Source organism: Lates calcarifer, unplaced genomic scaffold (genome assembly GCF_001640805.2).
Source record: "Lates calcarifer isolate ASB-BC8 unplaced genomic scaffold, TLL_Latcal_v3 _unitig_1725_quiver_1374, whole genome shotgun sequence".
NCBI classification, from domain to species: domain Eukaryota; kingdom Metazoa; phylum Chordata; class Actinopteri; family Centropomidae; genus Lates; species Lates calcarifer.
In genome coordinates this window covers 1-22,971 of record NW_026115717.1, presented here as the reverse complement: position 1 = coordinate 22,971, position 22,971 = coordinate 1, and the positions used below count along the sequence as shown (strand labels likewise).

The 22,971-nt window shown below is 44.2% G+C and overlaps 3 protein-coding genes and 1 long non-coding RNA gene across 6 annotated transcripts; 1 reads left to right on the top strand and 3 right to left on the bottom strand.

Annotated features, from left to right (window-relative positions):
- Nucleotides 1-1,223: 1,223 nt before the first annotated feature.
- Nucleotides 1,224-6,139, bottom strand: LOC108890296 (granulocyte colony-stimulating factor-like). Its single transcript, XM_018687158.2, has 5 exons — nucleotides 5,531-6,139; nucleotides 4,510-4,682; nucleotides 4,302-4,412; nucleotides 4,081-4,212; nucleotides 1,224-3,994 (listed from the first exon to the last, which is right to left on the bottom strand). The coding sequence occupies exons 1-5, from the start codon at nucleotides 5,544-5,546 to the stop codon at nucleotides 3,794-3,796; spliced, it is 633 nt and encodes a 210-aa protein (XP_018542674.1). The 5' UTR covers nucleotides 5,547-6,139; the 3' UTR covers nucleotides 1,224-3,793.
- Nucleotides 6,140-8,953: 2,814 nt separating this feature from the next.
- Nucleotides 8,954-10,507, top strand: LOC127139591 (uncharacterized). Its single transcript, XR_007809830.1, has 2 exons — nucleotides 8,954-9,492; nucleotides 9,603-10,507. It is a non-coding gene; the product is annotated as an uncharacterized LOC127139591 (long non-coding RNA).
- On the bottom strand, nucleotides 10,315-14,945 carry LOC108890298 (26S proteasome non-ATPase regulatory subunit 3). Its single transcript, XM_018687160.2, has 13 exons — nucleotides 14,837-14,945; nucleotides 14,558-14,734; nucleotides 13,618-13,808; nucleotides 13,191-13,331; nucleotides 12,968-13,104; nucleotides 12,695-12,885; nucleotides 12,395-12,498; nucleotides 12,165-12,279; nucleotides 11,884-12,003; nucleotides 11,671-11,774; nucleotides 10,874-11,029; nucleotides 10,728-10,778; nucleotides 10,315-10,621 (listed from the first exon to the last, which is right to left on the bottom strand). Exons 2-13 carry the CDS (start codon nucleotides 14,727-14,729, stop codon nucleotides 10,544-10,546), a joined length of 1,560 nt encoding a protein of 519 aa, XP_018542676.1. The 5' UTR covers nucleotides 14,730-14,734; nucleotides 14,837-14,945; the 3' UTR covers nucleotides 10,315-10,543.
- A 581-nt stretch (nucleotides 14,946-15,526) lies between these two features.
- On the bottom strand, nucleotides 15,527-19,560 carry LOC108890297 (leucine-rich repeat-containing protein 3). Of its 3 annotated transcripts, none has more exons than XM_051067571.1 (7): nucleotides 19,419-19,560; nucleotides 19,103-19,178; nucleotides 17,623-17,963; nucleotides 17,121-17,246; nucleotides 16,875-17,039; nucleotides 16,660-16,738; nucleotides 15,527-16,320 (listed from the first exon to the last, which is right to left on the bottom strand). In XM_051067571.1, exons 3-7 carry the CDS (start codon nucleotides 17,860-17,862, stop codon nucleotides 16,112-16,114), a joined length of 819 nt encoding a protein of 272 aa, XP_050923528.1. In that variant the 5' UTR covers nucleotides 17,863-17,963; nucleotides 19,103-19,178; nucleotides 19,419-19,560; the 3' UTR covers nucleotides 15,527-16,111. The 3 variants fall into 3 exon arrangements, with proteins under 3 accessions (XP_050923528.1, XP_050923529.1, XP_050923530.1); XM_051067572.1 differs by having other exon boundaries at nucleotides 17,623-17,800; XM_051067573.1 differs by lacking the exon at nucleotides 17,121-17,246.
- Between the last annotated feature and the right edge of the window lie 3,411 nt (nucleotides 19,561-22,971).

The window sequence follows — 22,971 nt, the reverse complement described above, 5'->3', positions numbered from 1 at the left end:
GAATGATCTCAGTCTGACCTCTGACCTCTCGTCCTCTGCAGGGTCTGGGCGTGCTCAGTTCATCCGATCGCAGTGCCCTGAAGCGTCGCATCAAAGACATCCACACTGCAGCAGAGAAGGAGAGAAAAGCTCTGGACAAACTGGAGAAACAGAAAGAGAAACAACGGAGGAAAGACCAGGAGCAGCGCAGGAACTGAAGACCACCACCAGGGGAGACAGAGGATAACTGAAGAGGGAGGACAGGTGGCAGACGGGAGGGAGGAAGAGAGGGAGGGAGAGATGTGAGGACAACAATCTGTGACAGTGTTTCCAGGGTCCAGGGTTGATCTGTAGGAGTGAGCGCTCCGCAGCACAAACAATCTCTGCCCTGGAAAACCTGGAAAGTACAGAAAAGTCCTGGAAAACAGCAACTGTAAACATGATGTCCTTGAAAGTTTGAGAGCAGAAGATGAAAACCAGGTCCTGGAGTCTCAACCGAAGCTGAAATCTGAAATGAAAACATTAAATTATGACATTTTTTGTACGGTGGCTCTTAAGGACAAAACCAGCAACAAATTAATAAATTTTTACCTTTTACTCTGGTTTTTTTTAAAATCTGGAGTCGTAATGTTTCTGTTTTTTGAGTTTGGATTTGCTGCAGCGTTCAATTCCTGTGATGGAAAATATTCACTGACAAAAATAAGTAATGACCATTGCATGTTTCTCCTTTTTTGTTTTGTTTTGTTCTTTGGAGCCACCATAATTTTTATAGCAAATAAATCTGAGTTTAAAAGACGTCATTTGGTTCTTCAATCCACTGCACACCAGAGACTTGTGTCAAGGTGGGTTCAGGTGCTCCTCATGAAGCCTGAAACTGAGGCTTTGCACAGAAACATACGTGATGTATGGAGGCAAAGAAAGGCTAAAATATTTTGACTTTATCAGCAGATTAATACTTCAGTGTGAAAAACTGTGATTGAAATTCTACAGATCCAGGATGTGCAATTTTAGATTTTATGTATTTCTTTTTTAAAATATAAAAAGTGTAATTTTTGAATCTAAAATTATATTTGATAATAATCAATTGACACTGAATGGAAACATCTGTCCAATCAGGCTGCTTCGTGTCAGTCATGTGATCCAAGAAAGAGAAGGTTTGATGAGCAAAAATAACATTTTCTGGCTGAATTTGTGAATCTGGATAAAAATTATGTTTTTGGCCAAAAATAAAACAAATCCAGACATGATTTTCAAAATAAAACATTTAATTGCTATAAATTCAGCAACATTTAATGTTCAGCAGCTAATGAAACTGTTAGCAGACTTTCTTTGCCTCTGTAAGAAGCACCTGAACACATCGTCAGTTTTATCTCCCTCTCTCTCGTCATTGTATCTGGGAGGAAGCATTAAGCCCCACCTCCACCTCCTGTGATGCTCCAATTAGCCTCGCCCACCAGTGGAGGCGGAGCCTGTGCTGTGACATCACAAAAACTAAAACAAAAAGAAAACTGGAACAAAAACATCTGTTTTCCTTCACATAAACGAACAGCTGTGACAGTTTTTATTGTCAGAGCAGAAACAGCTGAGGAGACAAACAGGAAATGTGAGTTGTTTTAACAGAAGTGATAAAAACACGTTCAGATTATTAAGAATCAGCTGTTGGAAGCTTTTCCATGATAAAAACTAAACAAAATCTGATGTTTGTTTCTGTACTGAGTGACCTCTGACCTCTGCCAGTCCACATTCAAATAAATAAATCTGTGACAAACTTTTAAATGAACCATTTGCTTGATTTTATCTGTTCCATAAAATGCAGTAAAAACAGAAGAAGAAGAAACACTGCGGGCTGTTTCACAATAAAAACCTCCATGCAAAGATTTTAATGTGAAACCAGAGCCACAAGGAGTGGTAAAAATAAAAAGTAGATTTGAACTGAAAAATTAAAGTGACAGTAAAACTTTTTATTATGGAAATCAAACCACATGAACGAAGAGTCCTGATTAAGTTTAAAAAAATCACTGTGAATAACAGACTACATTCAAAAATGCTTCTCTGTGATTAGGAAGAAGGTGTACAAAAGTAAAAAACAAACATCTGTTTCTTCATAAAGATAAATAAAGTAGAAATCAGTTCACCCATGGGGTTACTTCAACTGAAAGTTTCAGTTTCACATCGAAACATGTCTGTTTGAGATAAAACAACATAAAAACTCACAAACGGATGGTTTTATCGCCCATCGTGATAAAAAACATTCACAATCGTAGTGAATTTCCATCATCAGAATAATCGTTAATATCTTCAGAGTGACTTCTCTGTCTATCTGTCTAACCAACACAAAGTCCTGTAGTGATTTATTCTGAATCACCACCAGGGGGAGCTGCATCGTTCCATTCCAAAACACTAATCCTGTCACCATGGCTGAAGCCTCGGCTCACCCACTGTATCCTCTGCTAAACAAAGTTAACTCAGGTCCAACAACCTCTGATCTGAGCTCCCGTCTCCATGACAACCATCCAGCTCTGTTCACTGAACTCCAGGTAAAATGAACATTACTGTCAGTTACTGAACATACAGAGTGTTCAGTCATACGGTGACGTTTATCTAAATGTTTGTTACGTTATGATGCTGTTTTGGTCACCAGGTAACGTTAGCTCTGTAGCTTGGACCAGTTCTATTCATGTCAGGAATCACCCCATACACTTCCATCGTTATGCAGACGATACTCAACTATACTATGAAACCAATCAGTTAGCTTTCAACTTTCAACATTACTTCCCCCATTATCCTCTGACCTCACCATACTTTGATATGGAAAATATATCAAATCAGTATTAATGTTTAAGCCTGCTGTGGCCACACACGAGGCCACGACCCACAGATTGACAAACTGCTTCGCAAAGACGTCCAAAATCAAACCATTCACACAAGACAAGCAATAAATATGTCACCATAAATATAGAATAAATATTAGCAATAAATAAAATCATAAATAACCTGCAGCTGCTGAAACATCCAACAGGTTCGTTAATTCTTTAACAATGTGAGCAGAGATCTGATCTGATTAATAAATAAACATTTAGAGAAAAACTGCAGAAAATGTTCAGAAGCAATTTCACCATCTGTCAGTTGTTTTTTCTGCATGGAGCTGCAGCTTCAGGACTTTTCTTTCACTGACTTCTGAGGAAGCTGCAGAATTTGAGCGTAAAGCTGCAGCGTTCTGCAGAAACTCAGTGATCGTAGATGTGAGGAGAAAGCAGGAGTGGAGGAGTGTGTTCAGAGCAGGTTCAGACCTGCATCTCTCTTCATTCCTGGAAGGTTTTTAAAGGCGGTCGTGCTCCGGCTGCGTTCACATTCCTGCTGGTTGTTTTCTGAAAGATACGAGGCAGAGCTTTGATCCTCCGGCTGACATACGAGGCTGACGTGCCACGACATACAAAGATCCAGGACCTCAGATAAACTGATCACAGAGGAGTCGGGGTTTGAAACGCTGTGGTCTTGGCGTCCTCTGTTTGGACTTGTTCCGTGTTTTCCTTCTGACCCTCTGAGCGTCGTCATGTCCAGTGTTTCAACCCCAGAATGTCGGAGTTACTGAGACAGAGTGGCCGAGGTTTCCTGAACACTCTGTGTAAATATCTGAATTGTTTGTGTTTTAGTTTTGTCTATTCTGCTCGATTCAGCATTATTTTGTTTGATTGTCAATAACTGATGGATGATCAATAAAGTTTCTCCCATGAGGCACTGCAGACTCCCTCAGCAGACAGACCTTCTCTCTAGCTCCATTGAAGTCACTGTTATTTTTCCCGGTGGGCGTGGCTTAGCGTGTACCTGCAGAGCGGGGCCTGTAGGTGGCGATGGCTCTTAGGCTGCGGATCAGGTCGTGACAGAAGGAGCGGAGCTGCGTCAGCGTCAGGTGAACCCCTACCTGGACCTCGTAGTTGCCGTGGAGACGGGAGGCCAGATCAAGCCTCTGATTCTGATCCGGACTGTCGCTGCTGACCTGAGCCGCCACCTTCATCTTAAACACAGACAGACATGTGAGCAACCAATCACAGCCAACCTGAACAGTGATGTCACTTCAGGTGTCAGGTGTGTGCGTGTTACCTTATTGATGTGTGTCAGCAGGTCTCTGAGGTCTGCTCGCAGGTCCTTCAGTCCGCTCAGGCGCTCAGACAAAACTCCCAGCAGCCCCTGGTACAACTGACCGCCTGCCATCATACGACTCACACACATGTCCTGCAGGGGGCGACACAAACATTATTACATCACTGGGCGTCACATGGGACCATTTAAAGGACCTCCCTGAGAACCAGAACAGGACTCACCAGTGTGAAGCGCTCGGACAGCGGTTTGAGGACCGGGGCAGCAGGGATGCCCAGTGAGGTCACCATTAGCTGCAGGTTTGTGGTCTCTGTGGAGGGGTCAAGGGTCAAACCCTGAAGAGGACAGGAAGAGAGTTATTAACACACGAAGAAGAAAAAGAAACAGCCAATCAGAGCCCAGCTAAACAAGCCAATCAGATGCTTTGTTTACCTCTGTGGTGACAGTGGCAGCGTGCACGGCGGGGAGGTCTCTCAGGATTTTCTCCACCAGCGTCTTCGCTCGCTCGGCCGCCTCCCTGAACGCCGCGGGAGGTTCAGACGCCGGGCCAACGGGAGCAGATCGAACCAGAACTGCAAACAGGAAGCAGTGCAGCAGAGCAACGGCTGGAGGGAAAAATACAGGTCAGTGTATGGAGGCTCAATACTGCCAGAAAATATTTAATGTGAAATGTGATGAAATAAATAAAAAAGTGACAAAATTAAAAACTATATGATTAATTTTTTAAGTCATAACTAAAAACTTTAATTGTTAATGATTTTTAGTGACAATTCATTATAAAGAAAACTTTATAGTTTCAAGTGAAAAATCCACCTGTATTTATTCATGTTTACCAACAGTTTGTACAGAATTCAGCGTGGGTAAATTATTTATTAACTGTAAATAAAAGCATTTGCCGCAGGTGACGTCACTCCCAGTCCTGAATTCTGACGTAAATGGAAGATGTTGCTTTGAGCTAATTGCTGTTTTGCATTCTAAATTTAGCTTGTTAGCATGCTAATACTAGCTGATTAGCAGCTGAAGCTGATGAGAATATCTTTAGTTCTGCAGGTAATTAGTCTTAAACCAACGTACTGGACAAATTAAAATGTGACCTGATGGTGGCGCTAGAGGAAAACTGAGAGTATGAGCAGGGTTACATGAACAGTCTCTATGTTAAAGTCCAGTGCTCGTACAAACACACCCCCTGTACTCCGGCTGCTGGCACTAATCACCCCTCATACATCCTCAGTTTCAGGTGAGTCCCGGTGGAGCTGAGGTGGAGGAGGTGTGCAGGTCTCATCAGCTGATCTCAGGTTTATATTTGACAGAAAAGTCGATTTTTAAAAATGTGACTGATAAAGTTTGGACTTTAGTCTCCTCCACCAAACTCCGTTCATATTTCTGCTGATTTTATCCGCCTCTCCTCATCACATGCACACTGAGTTTCAGAGAGAGTAAAGTCTGGTCTTACCTGTCAGGGTGTTCATGTTCAGGGCGGCTGTGTGTCTCTCTGTCTCGGTGTCTGTCCGCAGGGAAACTCGTGAAAATCTTCAGCTTCCATTTGCGGTAGTTTGGTCTTTTTATCCGCACTGTCTCCTGCGGGGTTTTCCATTGACGGAGGATCAGTGCAACTTTACCGAGTCACCGCGGAGGAGTCATGCCGATAATTCCCGAAGTGACGAAGCTTGTGAACGTTGTTGCGCAACGATCCAACGGCGCGAGGATCAGACACACGGAAACCTGCAGGGGTCTCACCTGCTGTCGGCAAATCACGTGACTTCGCACCTTTACGTCAGGAGAGTTTAAATGTTCTTTAGAACTGAGGTGGAAAGATCCGGATCCGTTAAAGGCTGTAAAACCAGAACCAGAACCAGTGTGATGCTTCATGGGCTGTGGTCGTTACAGGATGTAACGGATACTTTAGTTACTTAAGTAAAAGTAACAGTACTGAAATCTAAAAATACTTTATTAGTAAGTAAAAGTACTGCTGAAAATGATACTCGTGTATTAACAGGAGGAAGTACTTTGAATACAGTCTGCGGAGAGTACTTGATCCTGATGTAATCTATTATTTTTACGTCGTTACTCCTGAGTCACTGATGCTTCAGCAGAATTTTCCTGTTGATTACTTCACAGACAGTCAGATATTTCAGTGTTTATTACTCATCATGTGTAAACCTGTAACTGAGGCTGTTAAAGTAATGGAGTACAGTCATTGAGTAAATGTACTTAGTTACTCTCCAGCTGTGTGGCTGTTTGGAAAATGAAACTCAACACAAACTAAAATAAAAGTTTTGATCAAAATAATGCTGCGTTCATGTCCTGTCAGAGGATCGTAAATATGAGTTTCCCACTTCATCTGAGTCGCTGAGTGGAGTTCAACCCAGATGTGAACAGATGTGTTTGAACCTGAACACAGCATCAGGAGGTTTGGTGTTAATGAAGGAGATAAAAATTTAATGATATGAGTTTTTCTGGCAGCAGCTACAGTTTTAGTTCAATTAGATTTTTTTAAATTAAACTCTGTTGTCTTTACATCATTTTCATTTATTATTTTATTTTATATTTATCGTTTCATTCAGATGTTTGTGTTTGATTTTATTGTGTCGTAGAATCATTTTTCTCTTCTTCAAATGTGTTTGATTTTGTCTCTTCTTCCTGTTTGACAGAGAAAATGTCTGATTTTGTCTCCTTGTGTTTCGATGATGTTAATATTTAATCCTGAGTTTCACACTGATTTCTGTGTTGACTGAAGGAGGGTGTGTGTGTGTGTGTGTGTGTGTGTGTGTGTGTGTCAGTTTCCTTCTTTTGTTTCATCATGTTTGCTTTAAGAAATCCTGGAGAACCTGTGACTCAGTGGGAAACTGCTCATGTTTTACTTCATCGTCGTCGTCCTGCTGCTGCCGAGGAAACTCTCAGTTACTCACAGTAACTCTCACTAACTCATTAACTTGTTTCTGAGCTCCAGTTTGTTTTTAATGAAACCAGACGTTTGTTATAGGAAATAAATTTGATCAGCACAACATAGTTTTCTCTTCTGTTCTCCCTCATGAATCATCTCTGAACAAACTGAGTCAAACAGGTTCAGGTTCTGAACTGATGTTTCTCTGAGGATCAGGACATGGACAGCAGCTGTTTGTTCAGCTTGTTTCTCTGATGCCTGAAGATCCAGACGTCTGACGACTAAAATCCTTCATCTGGTCTCAGATCAGAGTCAGGACGACCCAGAGAGAGCTGGGTCAGAACAAACCCAGTACACCACAGAGCCGATCAGAAACGTCTGGAGAACCAAAGAGTCCAAGGTGTTGACCTGGACTCCAGACGCCACAGATCCTGATCTGATCCAGTATCTGTGGGAAGATCCGGGACAAACCAGATCCATGGAAGCCCCCCCACCGCCCAACCACAGGACCCCCCCACAGGTCCTGAGTCTGTGTTGATCTGATAACAGTGTGTAGTTCAGGGTATCTTTATCCTCCTCCACCTCTGCCTGCAGTGACAGTCTGCAGCCAGAACTTTAATTAAAGGATTAATTTATCAAACTGGTTCAAACATTAATTATCATCTGATGAAAAGTCGAGTGAAACGTGTTGGAAGACGTTTGAGATTCGACGAGTTTCACAATGAGGACAAACTGTTTCCTGTTTCCTGATTCACACAATAAGACCCAGCAGCTTGTCTCACACTCACACACACACCATCATCATCATTATTGTTATTGCAGACACACTGTCATCGTTCTCAGTCGTCTGTGTCATCAGTTGTTGTGTAACTGTAGTCAAGTAAAAATACTAACACACATTACATGAAAATACTCAAGTACTTCACTGGAGTAAAAGTACTCAGTTACTTGTCAGAGAACAGCTGAAGGTTAAAGACTGTAATCAAAAACCTAAACACCAGAGCTGCAGAGTAACTAAGTACATTTACTCAGTGTACTTCACTGGAATAAGTTATTCGTACAGAGAGGATTCACTTCATTTACTTTACTAATAAAAACCCTCTGAACTCAGATACTCACCAGATTTCCCGAGCTTTCAGCCAAATCCCAGAGTCTTCCTCAGTGAACGAATAGCTGGAAAAAGATGATGAATGTTGAAAGGTAAGTGACAGGTGAACAGGTGAGGTGATGAGGTGGACAGGTGATCAGGTGATGAGGTGGACAGGTGAGGTGGTGAACGGGTGAAGTGATGAGGTGAACAGGTGAGGTGGTGAACAGGTGAGGTGTTCAAACAGGTGAGCTGTTTGAACTCAGATAAATTGTTGTGTTTTTATTTTAAGTTTCTCTGTGACATTAAACATCAACATTTTTAACAGACAACATATGAGTGACTGTTTTTAGTTAGTTACATTTTAAATACCTGGTAATCAGATTACAGTTACATATTACCTACAGGGATTACTTTTTAAAGTCGACATTATTCATTTTAAACTATTTGTAATTTAGTTGAACTCTTGCTAACTAGCGAGCTAACCACAGATTAGCCTGTTAGCATAGCAGCTAGCTTACTGAGCAGGTCCAGCTAACAAACAAACCACCAGTTTACAAAAACACTATATTTATCCAGTAACATGTATATGTTTTATTTTTCTTCCTAAAGATCTCTGAACTTGTAAAGAGCTGTTTGAGAACTCCAGATGTTTGGTAGCGAGTTAGCTTCACCGCTGCAGATTCACATTAATGTTGTTTAAACCTTTTCTGGAGTTTTTATTTAAAGAGGGTTAGTTACAGGACATCATGCTGTGTTCTGGTTTTCAGTCAAAGGTGAAGACAGATCATCAGCTGGAGCTGAATGTGTCACATTCATCCACAGACTGAGTAACCCTCTTTTAATTTGAAAATCACTTCCTCCTCCTGGTATCACAGTGGTTTCCTGGTGTTTGGAAGGCTGCTCTGAATAAACTGTGACGGCCTGAGGCTGCTGCCGCTCTCTGCTGACTCAGAGGTTATGAAATGTTTCCAGCTGCCAGAGCTCAGAGCTCAGAGGCTGCTGGGAAAAAAAAACAAAGAACTGTTCCAGGTTTGATCAAAACTATAAACAGTTTAATTCAGAGGAAGAAACCGCAGCTGCCTGAGGCGACTGTCTGTTTACATGAAGTCAAAGACGCTGATTTAACACTTCAGTTCAGAGTTCAGCTCATTTTTCAGGATAATACTGGATTTGATTTTCATTTCCTGTGAAGACGATCAGAGACGTGAAATCAAATGCAGCTCAACGTCAGAAACCAGCTGTTTTCTGCTTCGTCACTAAACACACAGACACTGAACGCCTTGTGTCAGTCCTGGCTGAAGGTTTCTGCAGGTCCAGATGATGGAAGCTGTTTCACCAGGACTCAGTGACAAACAAGTCAAAACCTGAGTCCTGGACCGTGAACAAGGACCTGAGGTCATGGAGGTGACTTCAGGTGTAGCTCTGGGTTTTCAGGATTTAGGTAAATCACCATGGTAACTGATGCTGAACTCACCTAAGATGATTTTATCCACACACTGATGAAAATTTCTGATTCTAAATGAACATTTCACCTGTGAAACATCATTTCAGGACGTTGCGGTAACTGAACGAACCTGCAGGTGTCAGTGTTGACGACGTGATGACCAGTGCCTGACGCTCAGAGAAGATATTCTGGATCTGTTGAACTTGCCTCTGCACCAGTAAAATCTGCTTCATGTAAAAGTCTGAACACAGGATCTCTGAGGACATGATCCTGACTCTGAGCTCTGCAGACAGCTGCTTCCTCCTCATGTCCTGGTCTTTACTGTTCCCTCCGGTGTGGAACATTTACAGGAAATCTAATCTACAACATGTTTTTATCAGAGCGTAATCAGCTCAAACTGATCATCGTTCTCTCAGAATGAACAGTTTACATCTACACAGGAGCAGCTCCTCCTTCACAGAGTCCACCATGTTTCTACAGAATGGACAAACTGAACTGTGGCTCTGTACAGGAGCTGTTCATGTCTTAACGTTCACTTAATAAAACATAAACCAGCTCAATAACAAAGAAAACTTTTTCCTGACAGAGTAGTTGATGTGGAGGTTGACTCCATAATGTCCCCTGACAGCCTCTCTGACGCTCAGAGAGGGAGAGTTCAGGGGACAGGTGTTCAGTCAGCTGCAGTCTGAGATCTCACCACTAGATGTCAATAAATCCTACACACTGCTGCTTTAACAAGACATTTAATGTTTAATTATTCGTGATGTTTAACAGCTGGAAACGTCACCAACACCCAGAAATCCACAAAAACTAAACGTGTGTAAACAAAGAGTGAATTTTATTTGTCTCAGGGAGAAAAAAAACAGCTGGAGGTTAAAGTTCAGAGGCTACAGCAGAATACACACCAGAGGAAAAAAGAAGAGGAGGAGAGGGGGATTGTGGGTAATAAGTGATGCACTAACGTCAGCGTGCCGACACACACACACACACACACACACACACACACACACAACTACTTCCTGTCTGCACAGGAAGTCCCCACAGACGATCACGGGAAGCTGTCGTCGTCGTCTTCAGCCATTTCTTTGGCGAACTCCAGATCCTGCTGCTCACGCTCCCGACGCTCCTGAACGCACCACGGACACACACGCAGAGATAATCAGTTTTACACAGGTGACACATTCAGGTAACGGCCAGGTGAACAGGCGAGTGTGTGAACAGGTGAGTGTTACCTCTGCTGACTCCAGGTCTTTGTTGTATGCTTTGGGAGGAAACCTCATGGCCTGCAGGTGGAGACAGGTGGAGGTGATTTCAGTTTAATCTTCAACAGATGACAAACACATCACATGATGTGCAGGTGTGCGTACAGTTGTGTTACCTTGACAGACATGTTGTGGATGTCCAGGCAGAAGGAGATCCTCTGGTGAAAAGCCAGCTGAGGCTCTCTGGTGCCGTAGATGTCCATGGTCTCTTTTGATTGGACGAAGCCTTTCTCGTGGTTGATGCTCGCCTCAATCACTCCGTCACGGATCGCCTGGACAACGACACACAGGTGTCATCAGAACAACACAACACACACCTGTACACACACCTGTGCTACAGCCCTGACTGTGTGGATGTGATGGTGCAGCTAGTTGTTATTAGCTTCTGCTCACCTTGAGAACCTGGTGATGTTAGCTAAGTGTTAGCTAATTAGCCTCTGTTAATTAGTTCTGAATTTCAGACGTCTGTGATGTTACACAGACTTGACGTTCAGGTTGTTAAACGTGTTTGCAAACCAGATCGTGTTTTATGATGCGGTTCAGTTCAGTGTTTGTTTGTTTGTTCTGAGTAATAAACGATTTGACTTTTCTTCTAATTCAGGGTTAAAAACAGCAGGTTTCATCACAATGACCTTAAATAAACTGAGTGTTTCCTCATCACCTCCTGTCTCTGTCCAACAGCTACAACAGATATTGATCTTTAACTGAAGGTCATCAGTGTCTAACGTCCTCACAGGGCCACCGTACAGAGGACCAACTCTTCACATCTAACTACAGGAGTGAGGAAGTTGCTGCCACCTGCTGGTCACACTCTGAGCTACACCAGGTTCCAGCTCCTTTAGTCCACAGGAGGTCACATGACCAAACACACACACACTCTTTAAAAGGTGAAGATGAACAGTTTGCCGGTTACCTTGGCAACAATGAACTCGGCGTCCTCTGGGCTGTCAAGCTGCAGCTTCTGAGCGATGTCAGCCAGAGAGATACGAGAGTACGACAGGCTGATCATACGCACACCTGGACACACACACACACACACACAGGTGTTAGTATGAAACTCTGAAGCTGCCAACACACAAAAGGTGACGTGTGATGTCAGAGGAGATGTGGGCTGTGATTGGCTGACCGGTCTTGATGACGTTGTGTCTCAGGCGGATGATGAGCGTGTACGTCCCGTCAGTCTGAAACTTCTCCCCAAACTGCTCCAACACCTGGTTAAACTTGGCCAGGTTACCTGTCCTCACCGCTGCACACACACACACACACACACACACACAGAGGTGACATCAGCAGATGAAAGAAAACACACAACTTACAATAAGAAATATTTTAATGATTCATAATTATTCTGAAAACTTGTGAGAACTCAGATTTAGGTTTAGTTCATGTGTGTGTGTGTGTGCTGACCCTGTGTGAGCAGGAAGTAGGGCATCAGTGACCTCTTGAGTGACGGCTGTCTGAACTGCAGTCTGTCAGGAATCTCTCCCAACAACAGCTCCACCACGATCAGCAGCTTATGGACCTGAACGCACCACACACACACACACACACACACACACACACACACACAGTTCACATCTATGCTTCTCTAACAGTTAAACAATGTACGTTAATCGTCCTGTGTGTACAGTGTGTACCGTCTGTTTGAATCCCACAGCTGTGTGCTGTGGAGCTTTCCTCAGAGCATTGGTCAGAGTCCTGCGAGCCTCAGAGTACTCCAACTGGATCGCCTTAATACGACCTGCACCAGGTCACATGACACACAAGTAAACACACAGGTAAACACACAGGTCATAACTTTAAATACTGAACACGTAAATAACAATAATCAAGTTAAAAAGGAGCTCCATGTTAGGAAATACGACTGAAGCCTCTAACCTTAAAGAAGACAAATAGTGCAGGTGTCAGTCTCACCTGTGTGTCAGTCTCAGTCTTACCTGTGTAGTAGAGGTATCTGGCCCACTCGTTGTTGTTGGCGAGCTCGGGGAACACAGACTTTGAGACGAGTTTCTCGGCCTGGTCATACAGGTTGAAGTGCAGGTAGTTCCTGAGCAGCAGGTTGAGGAGGACGGCCTGACCGTCGGCGTCGTGACGCAGCGTCGCCGTACGCAGCCGAGTGTGGAGGAAACTGAGAGGGTGAGAGAAGGTTACACACACGACGAGGAGGAGGTCAACGGTCTGTGTGCAGGTGTGTGTGCAGGTGTGTGTACCTGCGGATGGTGTCGAACTGGTTGAGGAACTCGTACACTCTGGCGTGGTAATAATAACACTTTGCAGCCACCAGGTCCAGAGCTCTGCGGTTCTTGGAGCCGATCTTCTGCAGCAGGTCATCCGACACCTTCTGAGCCTGAAACACCAGAAAACAAACAGCCATGAGGTCACGGCGGCAGGTCGCACCTCAACCAATCACAGCTCCCTGACTGTCACACACACCTCGGTGTATCTCTTGTTGTTGGTCAGGTGAACCACCAGCAGCAGCTGCAGGTACGCTTCCACCTCCGGCAGCAGAGGAGCCGACGCCGCTTTACCAGTCCTGGGTCGGAACTGGACGTCTCCCTCGGCCATCTCCATCGGCTGAGAGAGAGAGACGGCAGCGATCAATACGGATCAATACTGATGATCTGATCAGGTGCTGTAACAGCCCAGGTGATCAGGTTTCTGACTGATCGATCAATCTATAGTCAGTTATTAAACATGCAGCACAGATCCTCGGTTTATCGTCCAGTTCATTTCTGAGTTAAATTGAATAAAATCTAAATGAGCTTCTGTTCTGGTCAGAAGCTTTAACAGGAATGATTTCATTCACAGACCAATCAATGCCTCTGCAGGTTAATCAATACAGAAACCAATCAGTGATCACCTCCTCCAGGAAGCTGAGCAGGAAGTCTCTGGTCGAGGTGTTGTTGGTGAAGAAGCCGCTGACAGCTTTATGCAGCACGTTGGCGTTCAGACGGCGGCTGGTGGACGGTAACGCCCGGAGAGCACGGAGCACGAACCGAGGCTCCTTCCCCGACACGGCCTTCTCTATCTGCTTCACATGCTCCTTAATGTCTGGAGGGGAGGGGAGGGGGGGGTGAAGATTAGAGGTAAAGAGGAAGTGAAACAAACAGCAGACTCAGTCTCATTCAGAAGTCCATTGATAATTTGACAGATTTTAGCTTCAGTTTGTTTCCTGGTTCTCAGTCAAACAGGAGTCACATGACCTCAGTCTGTGTTCTGATTCGTTGATCACAGCTTCAATCACAAATCAATAAACACTACTGATCCTCCTCTAAACTGAGAATCTGGGTTCTGGACTAAACGAGACCCACTTATTTATCTGGACCAGGTCTGAGTGAAGTGGTTTAGAGCTGGACCTGGTCTGATAAGGTCTGATGTGGTCTGTATGGAGATAAATCACTAACATAAATCACATTAACTATTTTCAGTTTCCTGACAGATTCCCTGGCTCCGGGTTTTTCTGGTCCAGGTTTGACGAGTTTACATGTGGGTTAGAGCTGGACCTGGTCTGATGTGGTCTGCGTTGTTTACTGTTGTTATTAACGTTTGTTGTTTATTAACTGTAACTGGTGAAACGACAGAGAAACGGGTGAGAACCGGTCTCCGTTAAACCTCATTAAAACCCGGCTCTAATTTCTGAATTAACGGTTTTTTGTCGGTTAGCTCCTCCGCTGTGTGTTAGCCGCCCGTGCTAACAGGCTAACCCCGCGGAGTGAACGCGCTCTCCGGCTGTAGCCCGGCTCCTGCCCCGAGCTCCCCGCTGCTTTTAGCTCCGCTGGGTTCTGAACTCTCGGTCTCACCCTCCAGGGTCAGGCTGTCCTGCTCTTTGGGCTGTTTGGCCGCGTTGGTCGCCTCCTCCTCCGGCATCTCCACGTCCTGCGGCTCCGGGCCCGGGTCCTTCGGCTTCTCGGCTTTGGAGTCCCGGTCCCGGCCTCCCGCTTTGTCCCGCCGTTTGGCCGCTGTCTCCTTCATGGCGTCTGGAAGACAAACGGCAGAAAGTCAGGACACACACCGAGCTCCGAGCGCTACAACACGGAGAACTGAACCGGGTCTGGACCGGGTCTGGACCGAGTCTTTACCTGCACAGTCACTCTGCACCTCAGGATAACGTCACAATGACTGGCAACTGTTGGAGCGCGGTGGATTATGGGACATTACAGGCAGTACGAGATGACGACAGAGAGCGGAGCAGGCGCAGATAATCGATCACAGATAGCTCGATACTCTTATCTTATTATTTTACAAGACAAACGGTTTTTCCTGCTGCTTCCATGTAATTCAATTTAATGTAATGCAATTCAATGTAATTTGACGTTATATAATGTAATGCACTGGATTGATAAAGTCATGTTTTACCGGGTATTCAGACTAACTAGAAACTACACTATAAAACTGACTTCAGCTTATTTCAGGTTTGTCACACACAACATCTCAACAACTATTTATTACAACAACTAATAATAATGATGATAATAATAATACATGTTGCTGTGTGGAAACACTGTGATCCAGGTGAGCACACCTGTGGTTCCTGGTTTTATTTCCACTGAAGAAAAACAAAACATCATGAGTCAAAAACCTTCAATGATTCAATGAGTCTCCTACACTGAGACTCTGTGGAGGTTTTCTCTCCAGCAGTTGCTCACACAGTGTTTACCTGTCTGATACAGGTGAGTGTGACTCTGTGATCTCTGTGATCCTGCAGCCTCAGTCTGATGAACCTGTTTCACATCACTTAAAACCACATCAACAAACACCTGAGAGGAGCCTCGGTTTAACGACAGGTTTATTTCATCACATAAAGTTACGTGATGTAACAGGACAGAAACACCGCTGAGCGGGTTACCACAGTAACAGCTTTACTGAAACAAACATGGCGTCATATGGTGAAGGAGTGAAACTAACTGTGGAGGAGTCCTGGGAAAGGTCTAAGGGGTCCCTCAGGAATTCCAGGTGTCTTTAGAAAGCTCTAATCTCTCCAGGCCTTGAGGGGGTTTTAAAGGTGCTTTAACGTCTGAGGAACTCCAATGAGGTTCTATGAGCCTTAAAGAGGATCCACAGTCTTCCAAGGGGCCTTGAGAAGGTTCCAGGTGTCCTTTGATCGGTTTTATGGACCTTGACGATGATCAACTCATCCTTAAGATGGATTTCTCTGAGGTAGGTCTGGAGGTCCTTAAGGAGGTTCTAGGAGTTCTTAAGGAGTTTTAAGGGTCCTTGAGAGGTTTCCAGGGGTCCTTGAGGAGATATGAATGACTCTGATGATTTCCAACCTCTCCAGGAGACCAGGTGGGCCATTTCACCAAATATAGAGACCATGACCTCCTCCTGGTCTCCTCCAGGTGGCACTCTGTCCTCTACACCTGGTGGCTCTGCAGGGACTTCAGGTACTCCACGTGGCGGCGGGCGTCCTCCTGGTTCTGTCGGATGTAGCAGACCAGGTAGAAGATGACCATGGAGAACCAGAGGAACATGGTGACCAGCATCACCACATCGGTGGTTCTCCTCACAGACAGACACAGATCCCAGTCCTCCACCAGTAAGACCAGCGGCATCCCAACAGCTCCTGGAACAGGAAACACTCACTGTCACAACAGTCTGTGAACGCAACACAGCTTCACCTGGACGTCACATAAAGATTTAAAATTAAATTACATTACATCACAGAGAGCTGCAGGACTGATCCTAAAACCAGGCAGTAAGTTAGCATGTTAGCATGTTATAGCCTAACATTAGCTTTTTACTTGTAGAGATTGTATTTAGGCTTCAGGGAGGGAACCAGGCTGATGCTACCTTCAGGGCTGGACTACAGAAACATATCATCACTGTGGGACGTTATCACATTTAATGGTCATTTGACTTGACGTTGTCCACTGCTCTGATTGGCTGATGAGTGTAAACGTACCGAGGTTTGGGAGGTCAGAGGTTTGACAGACGACCTCGTTCAGAGATGATGGATCCAGATCCAACTGAGGCATCGACAGCTGAACACAAACGAGAGACACAGTGAAACATCAGAGAATCAAACAGTTTCTTCTGTGGTTAAAAGATTTTTACACCTTCACTCCTGATGATGATCAGTGTTCATGATCAATGTTCAATAAGAGCTTTTATACTCACCTGCATCCTACAGTCACAGTGCCAGGGGTTGTGCGTCAGGTTGGCGGCAGCTCGCAGCCCGCCGAGCGCCGCTGGGTCCAGTGCAGACAGCCAATTGGATGAGAGGTCCAGGAAACGAAGAGAGGACTCCAAACCCCGGAAACAACCGGCTTCAAGAGAGGAGAGCTGAGAGGAAACAGGAAACTGAAGCTGAAACCTGAATGAACCACAGTTACCTGTCCAAATAGAAACCAGGTGTTTCAGTACCTGGTTGTGTGACAGGTCGAGCTCATTGAGCAGCAACAGGTCAGAGAACGAATCAGTCGGCAGAAAGCTGAGCAGGTTTTTATCCAGAAACAGACGAATGGTGAGATTAGAGAGGCCGACAGGTACCTGGGGACACAACACACCTGGGCAGGTTAGAGAGGGAAACTTTAACATAGACAGGTGTTTCAGGAGGACATTAGGAAACTCTTTCTTTGTCTATAAAGATGTTTAAAATGTGAGAACATCTGTTTCAGCTGTTTGAAGCTACACTAGCAGTTTCCCCTTGCTTGTGGTCTTTCTGCTAAGCTAGGCTAAACACATCCTGGACCTCTCCAAGGATTTCTGAAAAGCAAGAATGTAAAATAGACGGGAAAATAACCAAATTGTGGTGATTGGGTTTTTAGTTTTCAGATGAGTCCTCACAATGTATAAATGAAACCTGGTCCCTGTAGGACACATACATGTACGTGTCCCCATAACATCATTAACACCTCAGACAGACCTGTGTCAGTCTCAGTCCACTGCAGCGGACCGTCAGTCCTCCATCCGGCTTCTCCAAATATTGACATATGTTGTTGGCGGAGAATCTGTTGCCGCGGCGCCAGAGAGCGACGGTAAACGGTGATGATGTCATCATGAGGTTGGGCGGCGGGAGGACGAGGAGGAGGAGGAGGAGCATCCTGCGAGGGGAAAGGTCCACCACAGAAGAAGAGGGTGGAGGTGGTTTCACAGTGAGAGACATGATGAGAACGTCCTCGGTTTGATGGAAGAGTGATTCTCCAACATGACCTCAGAGGTCAGAGGTCAGGGGTCAGAGGTCAGGGGTGAAACAGTGATTAAAGTCTGAGAAGACAGAAGAGTTTCAGTGTTGATGACAGCGACCTCTGCTGGTCTGTAACTGACTGACATCAACTCAGACCTGATACATAATCAATAACACACTTTACACATGGTCAGAGAGTGATGGAGGAGGAGGAGAGGAAAGGACAGGGAGGAGGAGAGGAGGAGAGGAGGAGAGGAAGAAGAGGAGGAGGAGGAGAGGAAGAGGAGGAGGAGAGGAGAGGACAGGGAGGAGGAGAGGAGAGGAGGAGGAGGAGAGGAGGAGAGGAGGAGGAAGAGGAGAAGGAGGAGGAGGAGGAGAGGAGGAGAGGACCACTGAAAAAAGTTCTGATCTTGTTTTATCCTGGGGGAGACGTTTTTCATGAGGATTTGGTTTCTACGTTTGTTTTTAATTATTCTGATGAACTGATCAGTTTTTCAGCTGAAGCTGCAGGAAATATTTTTCTGTTTCAGGTCAAAGTGCAGAGCTGCGTCATTATTAAATTATTTATTAAAATGAATAAACTCATTAGAAATGAATCTCCTGTAAAGATGAAAACAGAGTCAGACAGAAGATTTGAGAAGAGACGGATAAGACGAGAGAACAAAGAGATGAAGACGGATTAACAAAGAGAATAAACGACAGATTAATCCTCTGAGATTAGAAACAACAGGTGGAGGAGAAAAGAAAAAAGAAAATCTCCTTTGAAGCTGCTGAAAACGACTGAACAGAAAATCACAGCGTTAAACTGAGAAAAGAGTTTGATTCTTTATCAGCAGTCAGCAGCTTCATTTAGTCTATTTCTGCTGATGTGAAGTGTTTTTCTGCTTCACATTAAATCTGACCTGACAGAAAATATAAAGTGACAGTGAAACATATCAGAGTATAAACAGGACCAGGTCACTCTGCTCACTGAGAAACACCCAGTATTTTATCACTATTATTATTATTCATACTAAATCTCTATTAGAAATATGATTTAACAAATCACAGTTTATTCTTTATTTTATATTTATCTATGATAACACATCTTATTCTGGCTGTTTTGTTGGTTAATCTCAGATACTGATTGATTGATTGATTGATTGATTGATCATAAATGATATTAGTGAACATTAAAGACAAACAGGAAACGACAGAAGAGAAGAAGTTTCGTACTCACGTGTTGATGCTGTGTCAGAGAAGCGGCAGCAGCTGTCAGACTGAAGGACGAATTGACAGATCTGATCCTCACACGACTGACACACACACACACACACACACAGACACACACACACACACACACAAACAAACAAACAAACACACAAACAAATAAATAAATATGAGGGTTACATTTATAGTGAACCCGTGGTTCATGTTCAGTTAATTGACTCTTATTTACAGTGAAATGTGATTTTTAAAATAAAAAGAAGACGTGAGAATATAAATGATCAGTGATCAGTGATCAGAGCGGAGACAGCGCCCTCTGCTGGACTCACCGTCACATGACAACATGTCGTAGTCAAACAGACCTGAGATCAGCTGACACACAGTCAGAGTCTATCAGGCAGGTGACAGGTGTCCGGTGGGCGGGGCTTGTCGCAGCTCGTGCAGTCTGCTCAGCGCTGATAGAGCTCGTGCTGTGTCTCAGTCTGACCCGGGTTTAAAAAATGACTTGTTTATTCTCGGAGCGAAGAAGAAGAAGAAGCAGCTGGAGGGTTTGTTCAGTGTCGTCAGGCTGAGGCGGACTGAGGAGGACCCTGTTCGGACCTGGACTTTAAAGAGGTTTCTGTGGTTTTACTGGTTCCAGTTTTTCCGCCTCATCAACTCACCCACAACAACTACAACTGCACACAGTGAGTCAACCTTAACACAACATAATGCAATATAATGTAATAAACGTGTGTTGGTGCAGCTGCAGGACAACACGTTAGTTTCATTAGAATAAAACAACCTGAAATAAAAACGCCTTCAAAAGTATCTAATAATATTCACATTAATAATCATAATAATCTTAATATGAATTTTTAAAGAAAACCAAAAATCATGTGGTCAAATATAAATAATAATAATAATAATAAAATTATAAATAAATATGATCCAGGATCCAGGATCCAGGTACCTGAAGTCTGTGATCAGGTGAAGTGCTGCACTCTTCCTGCCCACGCACCGATCAGTACCAGGTTAAAACCCTGATTAGAAGTGGGACGTGGTCTCACCTCTGTCAGACGACCTGATTCAATGATGATCATTTAGAGTTTGACCTCTGTTCATGTTTCAGGCTCCTCCCACTCCTCTGACATCACAGCGAGGGACTCGAACCTGTGACACATGAGCCTCGCCCACGACCAGGTGAGGAGGAGAAGGGTCTGAGGATGCTGCCCTGGACCGCTGACGACCACAACAAGAAAACACCTGAGGAGGAGGAGGAGGAGGAGGAGTACGCCCTTCCTCTTCCTCTCGTTACCATGACAACCTCAAAGGATGACCAATCAGAGGCCACGGTGAGCCCCTCTGTGAATCAGGAGGTCAGCTCAGACTCGGGGGAGGAGACGGGGGCGGCGCTGTCGGACTCTAACCGGGAGGGGTTACTGTGGCAACAGAGGGAGGAGGAGGAGGGCGGGACGAAGAGGAGATGCAGGCGGGTGGCCTCGTCTCCCGATGGACGATTCCTCAAGTTCAACATCGAGATCGGACAAGGATCCTTCAAGACGGTTTACAAAGGTCTGGACACGGAGACCCACGGTGGAGGTGGCCTGGTGTGAACTACAGGTAACACACACACACATGCAGGTCTGACCAGGTCTGATCAGGTCTAATCCGGTCTGACTGGGTGTAAATAAAGTTTTATTCAGTCAGGTGGACTGACCCAACCCCTAAACTTTATCACATCAGTTGCTAACTAGCACCTCTATGCTAAGCTAGCTGCTGAATGTAAACACATGCGTATGCTAGCAGCTTAGTGAGGTGTCTCCAGGTGATCTGAAGCTCCGCCCCCTGAAGCTGATTGGTCAGTTTGTCTGTCCAACACAGGAAACGGTGAAAACTGTTTAATCTCTAATGTTTCAGTCTGCCAGTCAGAAGGTCAAAGGTCAAAGGGTCAATGCAACAGTTAAAACTAATTCACAGTAGAGAGTTCATGTGTCTGCAGGACTTCAGAGAGAACTTGGTCCTCAGAGGATGAAACCGTTTCATCCTGATCCGAAAACAACTGAAGTTTATTAGTTTGATTATTGATCTGAATCAGTCCTGATGAAGCTGCTCAAACAGCCAACCATCACTGTGTGGGTTCAATGATCCTTAATAACCTTTTAATTAAACTCAGTCCAGCCGTCGTGGTAACGGTGGTTGTCGTTGTGGCGACTGGACAGATTAACGAGCGACGGAGGAATGTTACTAACGGAGGAAATGAAATCTGGACTCAAACTGCTTTACAGGACCTTTCAAAATAAAAGCTGCAACAGCGTCTCGAGATAACTTCTGTTGTGAATTGGCGCTATATAAATAAAATTTGACTTGACTTGAACATTCTTCTCAATAAAAGCACATGTAAGGAGTTTAGATCGTTTAGATCGACCCCTGATAACCCCTGATGTTAAAGCTGCTACATGTTGAGTTAGCTAACGTTAGCTAACGTTAGCTAACGTTAGCATGAACAGCTGTTTATGAGTTTCAGGCGTTGATGGTTAATGTTTATTTTTCAGGAGATAAAACAACCACAACATATAAAATATAAAATATATAACGTCATCATACAGACGTCCACAGACTGTTTGTTTGTTTGTTTGTCGTCCTGAGGTGTGTGTCTGTGAGCAGGTCAGTGAAGTGTTATCTCAGGTACACAGAGTGCATCTGTGTATCAGACAGGTTTATAGTTTTATTGGGTGGCGTCTCTGACTCTGAGCTCTGATTGGTTCAAAATCAGGAACTGTGGCTGGAGGTGATAGATTCAGAGGGAGGAGGGTTCCTCAGGTAAATATTTAACACACACACATGAACTTTCATTCATTCTTTAATCCAGGTGTGTCTCACCTGCACTGAAACACAGAGGTCATCGTTACACCTTGGTTTCATCCTCAGACTGACACTTCCTGTTTCCCGAGTCGTGACATTGTGTCGACCTCCTGTACAGAGACAGCATCTAATAACTTATTGATCAGTTGATCAGATCAATGATCAGACCTGATGTTACAGTTTGTTTTAGAAGACGTCATATTGTTTCAGGTAAACGTGGAGCAGAAATGTTTCTCCATGGCAGCAGCAGAGGCTCATGGGTATTGTAGTATTTAGTGATTGATCATGATCAATGATCAGTCCCAACCTGACAAACAGGAACCTGAAAGGCTTGTATTACTATCTTTGTGAGGACCTATTTCAGGTTTTAATCATCCCAGTGAGGACACTCTGCTCTGTGAGGATATTTCTGCTCGGTCGTCACGACTTTAAACGACTGTTTGAAAGTTCAGGTTCAGGTTCAGGTTCGAGACTCAGGACTTATATGGGCGAGGGTCTTACACAAGTACAGGAAGACGAACGTGTGTGTTTGTGTGTGATAAAGCGCTGACAGTGACATAGCAGTTTGTTGAAGTGTACACAGAATCTGATTGGACGGGCGGCTGCTGGTTGATGCTGATAGCAGCACACACACACACAAACACACACAGAGTGAATGAGGTCAAAGGTCAGCTCTGTGGTGATCTTCCTGTGAATAAACTCTCTTCACCAACAGAGTCATGGATCAGAAAACAGAAAAATAATGAAATAAATAAAAAACAAATAGAACAAAGTTATAAAGTTATAAATTACAAATCAGATTCTTTACATAAATTACTGGTGTTTATACAAACTAGAAATTAAAACATGTTGAATGTTTACACAGACAGAAAAACGTAGAAGCTGAAAGTTGAAAACAACACCTGAAACATTCATTTGATTTGAAGAGTAGAAAAAAGCGGAATCCAAGCAGAAATGTCCTGAAAAAGCTGGATGTTTTTATAGTTGAATAGTTTCTGTAGCAGCAGATGTTAGACTGAAAAACATACAGAAGAATAA

Excerpts from the sequence above, each read along its gene's own strand:
- LOC108890296 (XM_018687158.2), bottom strand. Across the intron at positions 4,413-4,509 it reads CTGCCACTGTCACCACAGAG|GGTTTGACCCTTGACCCCTC; the intron begins GTAAACAAAGCA and ends TGTCCTCTTCAG. Across the intron at positions 4,213-4,301 it reads TGTCCGAGCGCTTCACACTG|GACATGTGTGTGAGTCGTAT; the intron begins GTGAGTCCTGTT and ends CGCCCCCTGCAG.
- LOC108890298 (XM_018687160.2), bottom strand. The coding sequence starts at position 14,729 with ATGAAGGAGACAGCGGCCAAACGGCGGGACAAAGCGGGAGGCCGGGAC. Across the intron at positions 12,280-12,394 it reads CTGTGGGATTCAAACAGACG|GTCCATAAGCTGCTGATCGT; the intron begins GTACACACTGTA and ends TGGTGCGTTCAG. Across the intron at positions 12,004-12,164 it reads CTACTTCCTGCTCACACAGG|CGGTGAGGACAGGTAACCTG; the intron begins GTCAGCACACAC and ends GTGTGTGTGCAG.
- LOC108890297 (XM_051067571.1), bottom strand. The coding sequence starts at position 17,862 with ATGTCTCTCACTGTGAAACCACCTCCACCCTCTTCTTCTGTGGTGGAC. Across the intron at positions 17,247-17,622 it reads GTGGACTGAGACTGACACAG|GTACCTGTCGGCCTCTCTAA; the intron begins GTCTGTCTGAGG and ends TTGTGTCCCCAG. Across the intron at positions 16,321-16,659 it reads CTCTGACCTCCCAAACCTCG|GAGCTGTTGGGATGCCGCTG; the intron begins GTACGTTTACAC and ends TTCCTGTTCCAG.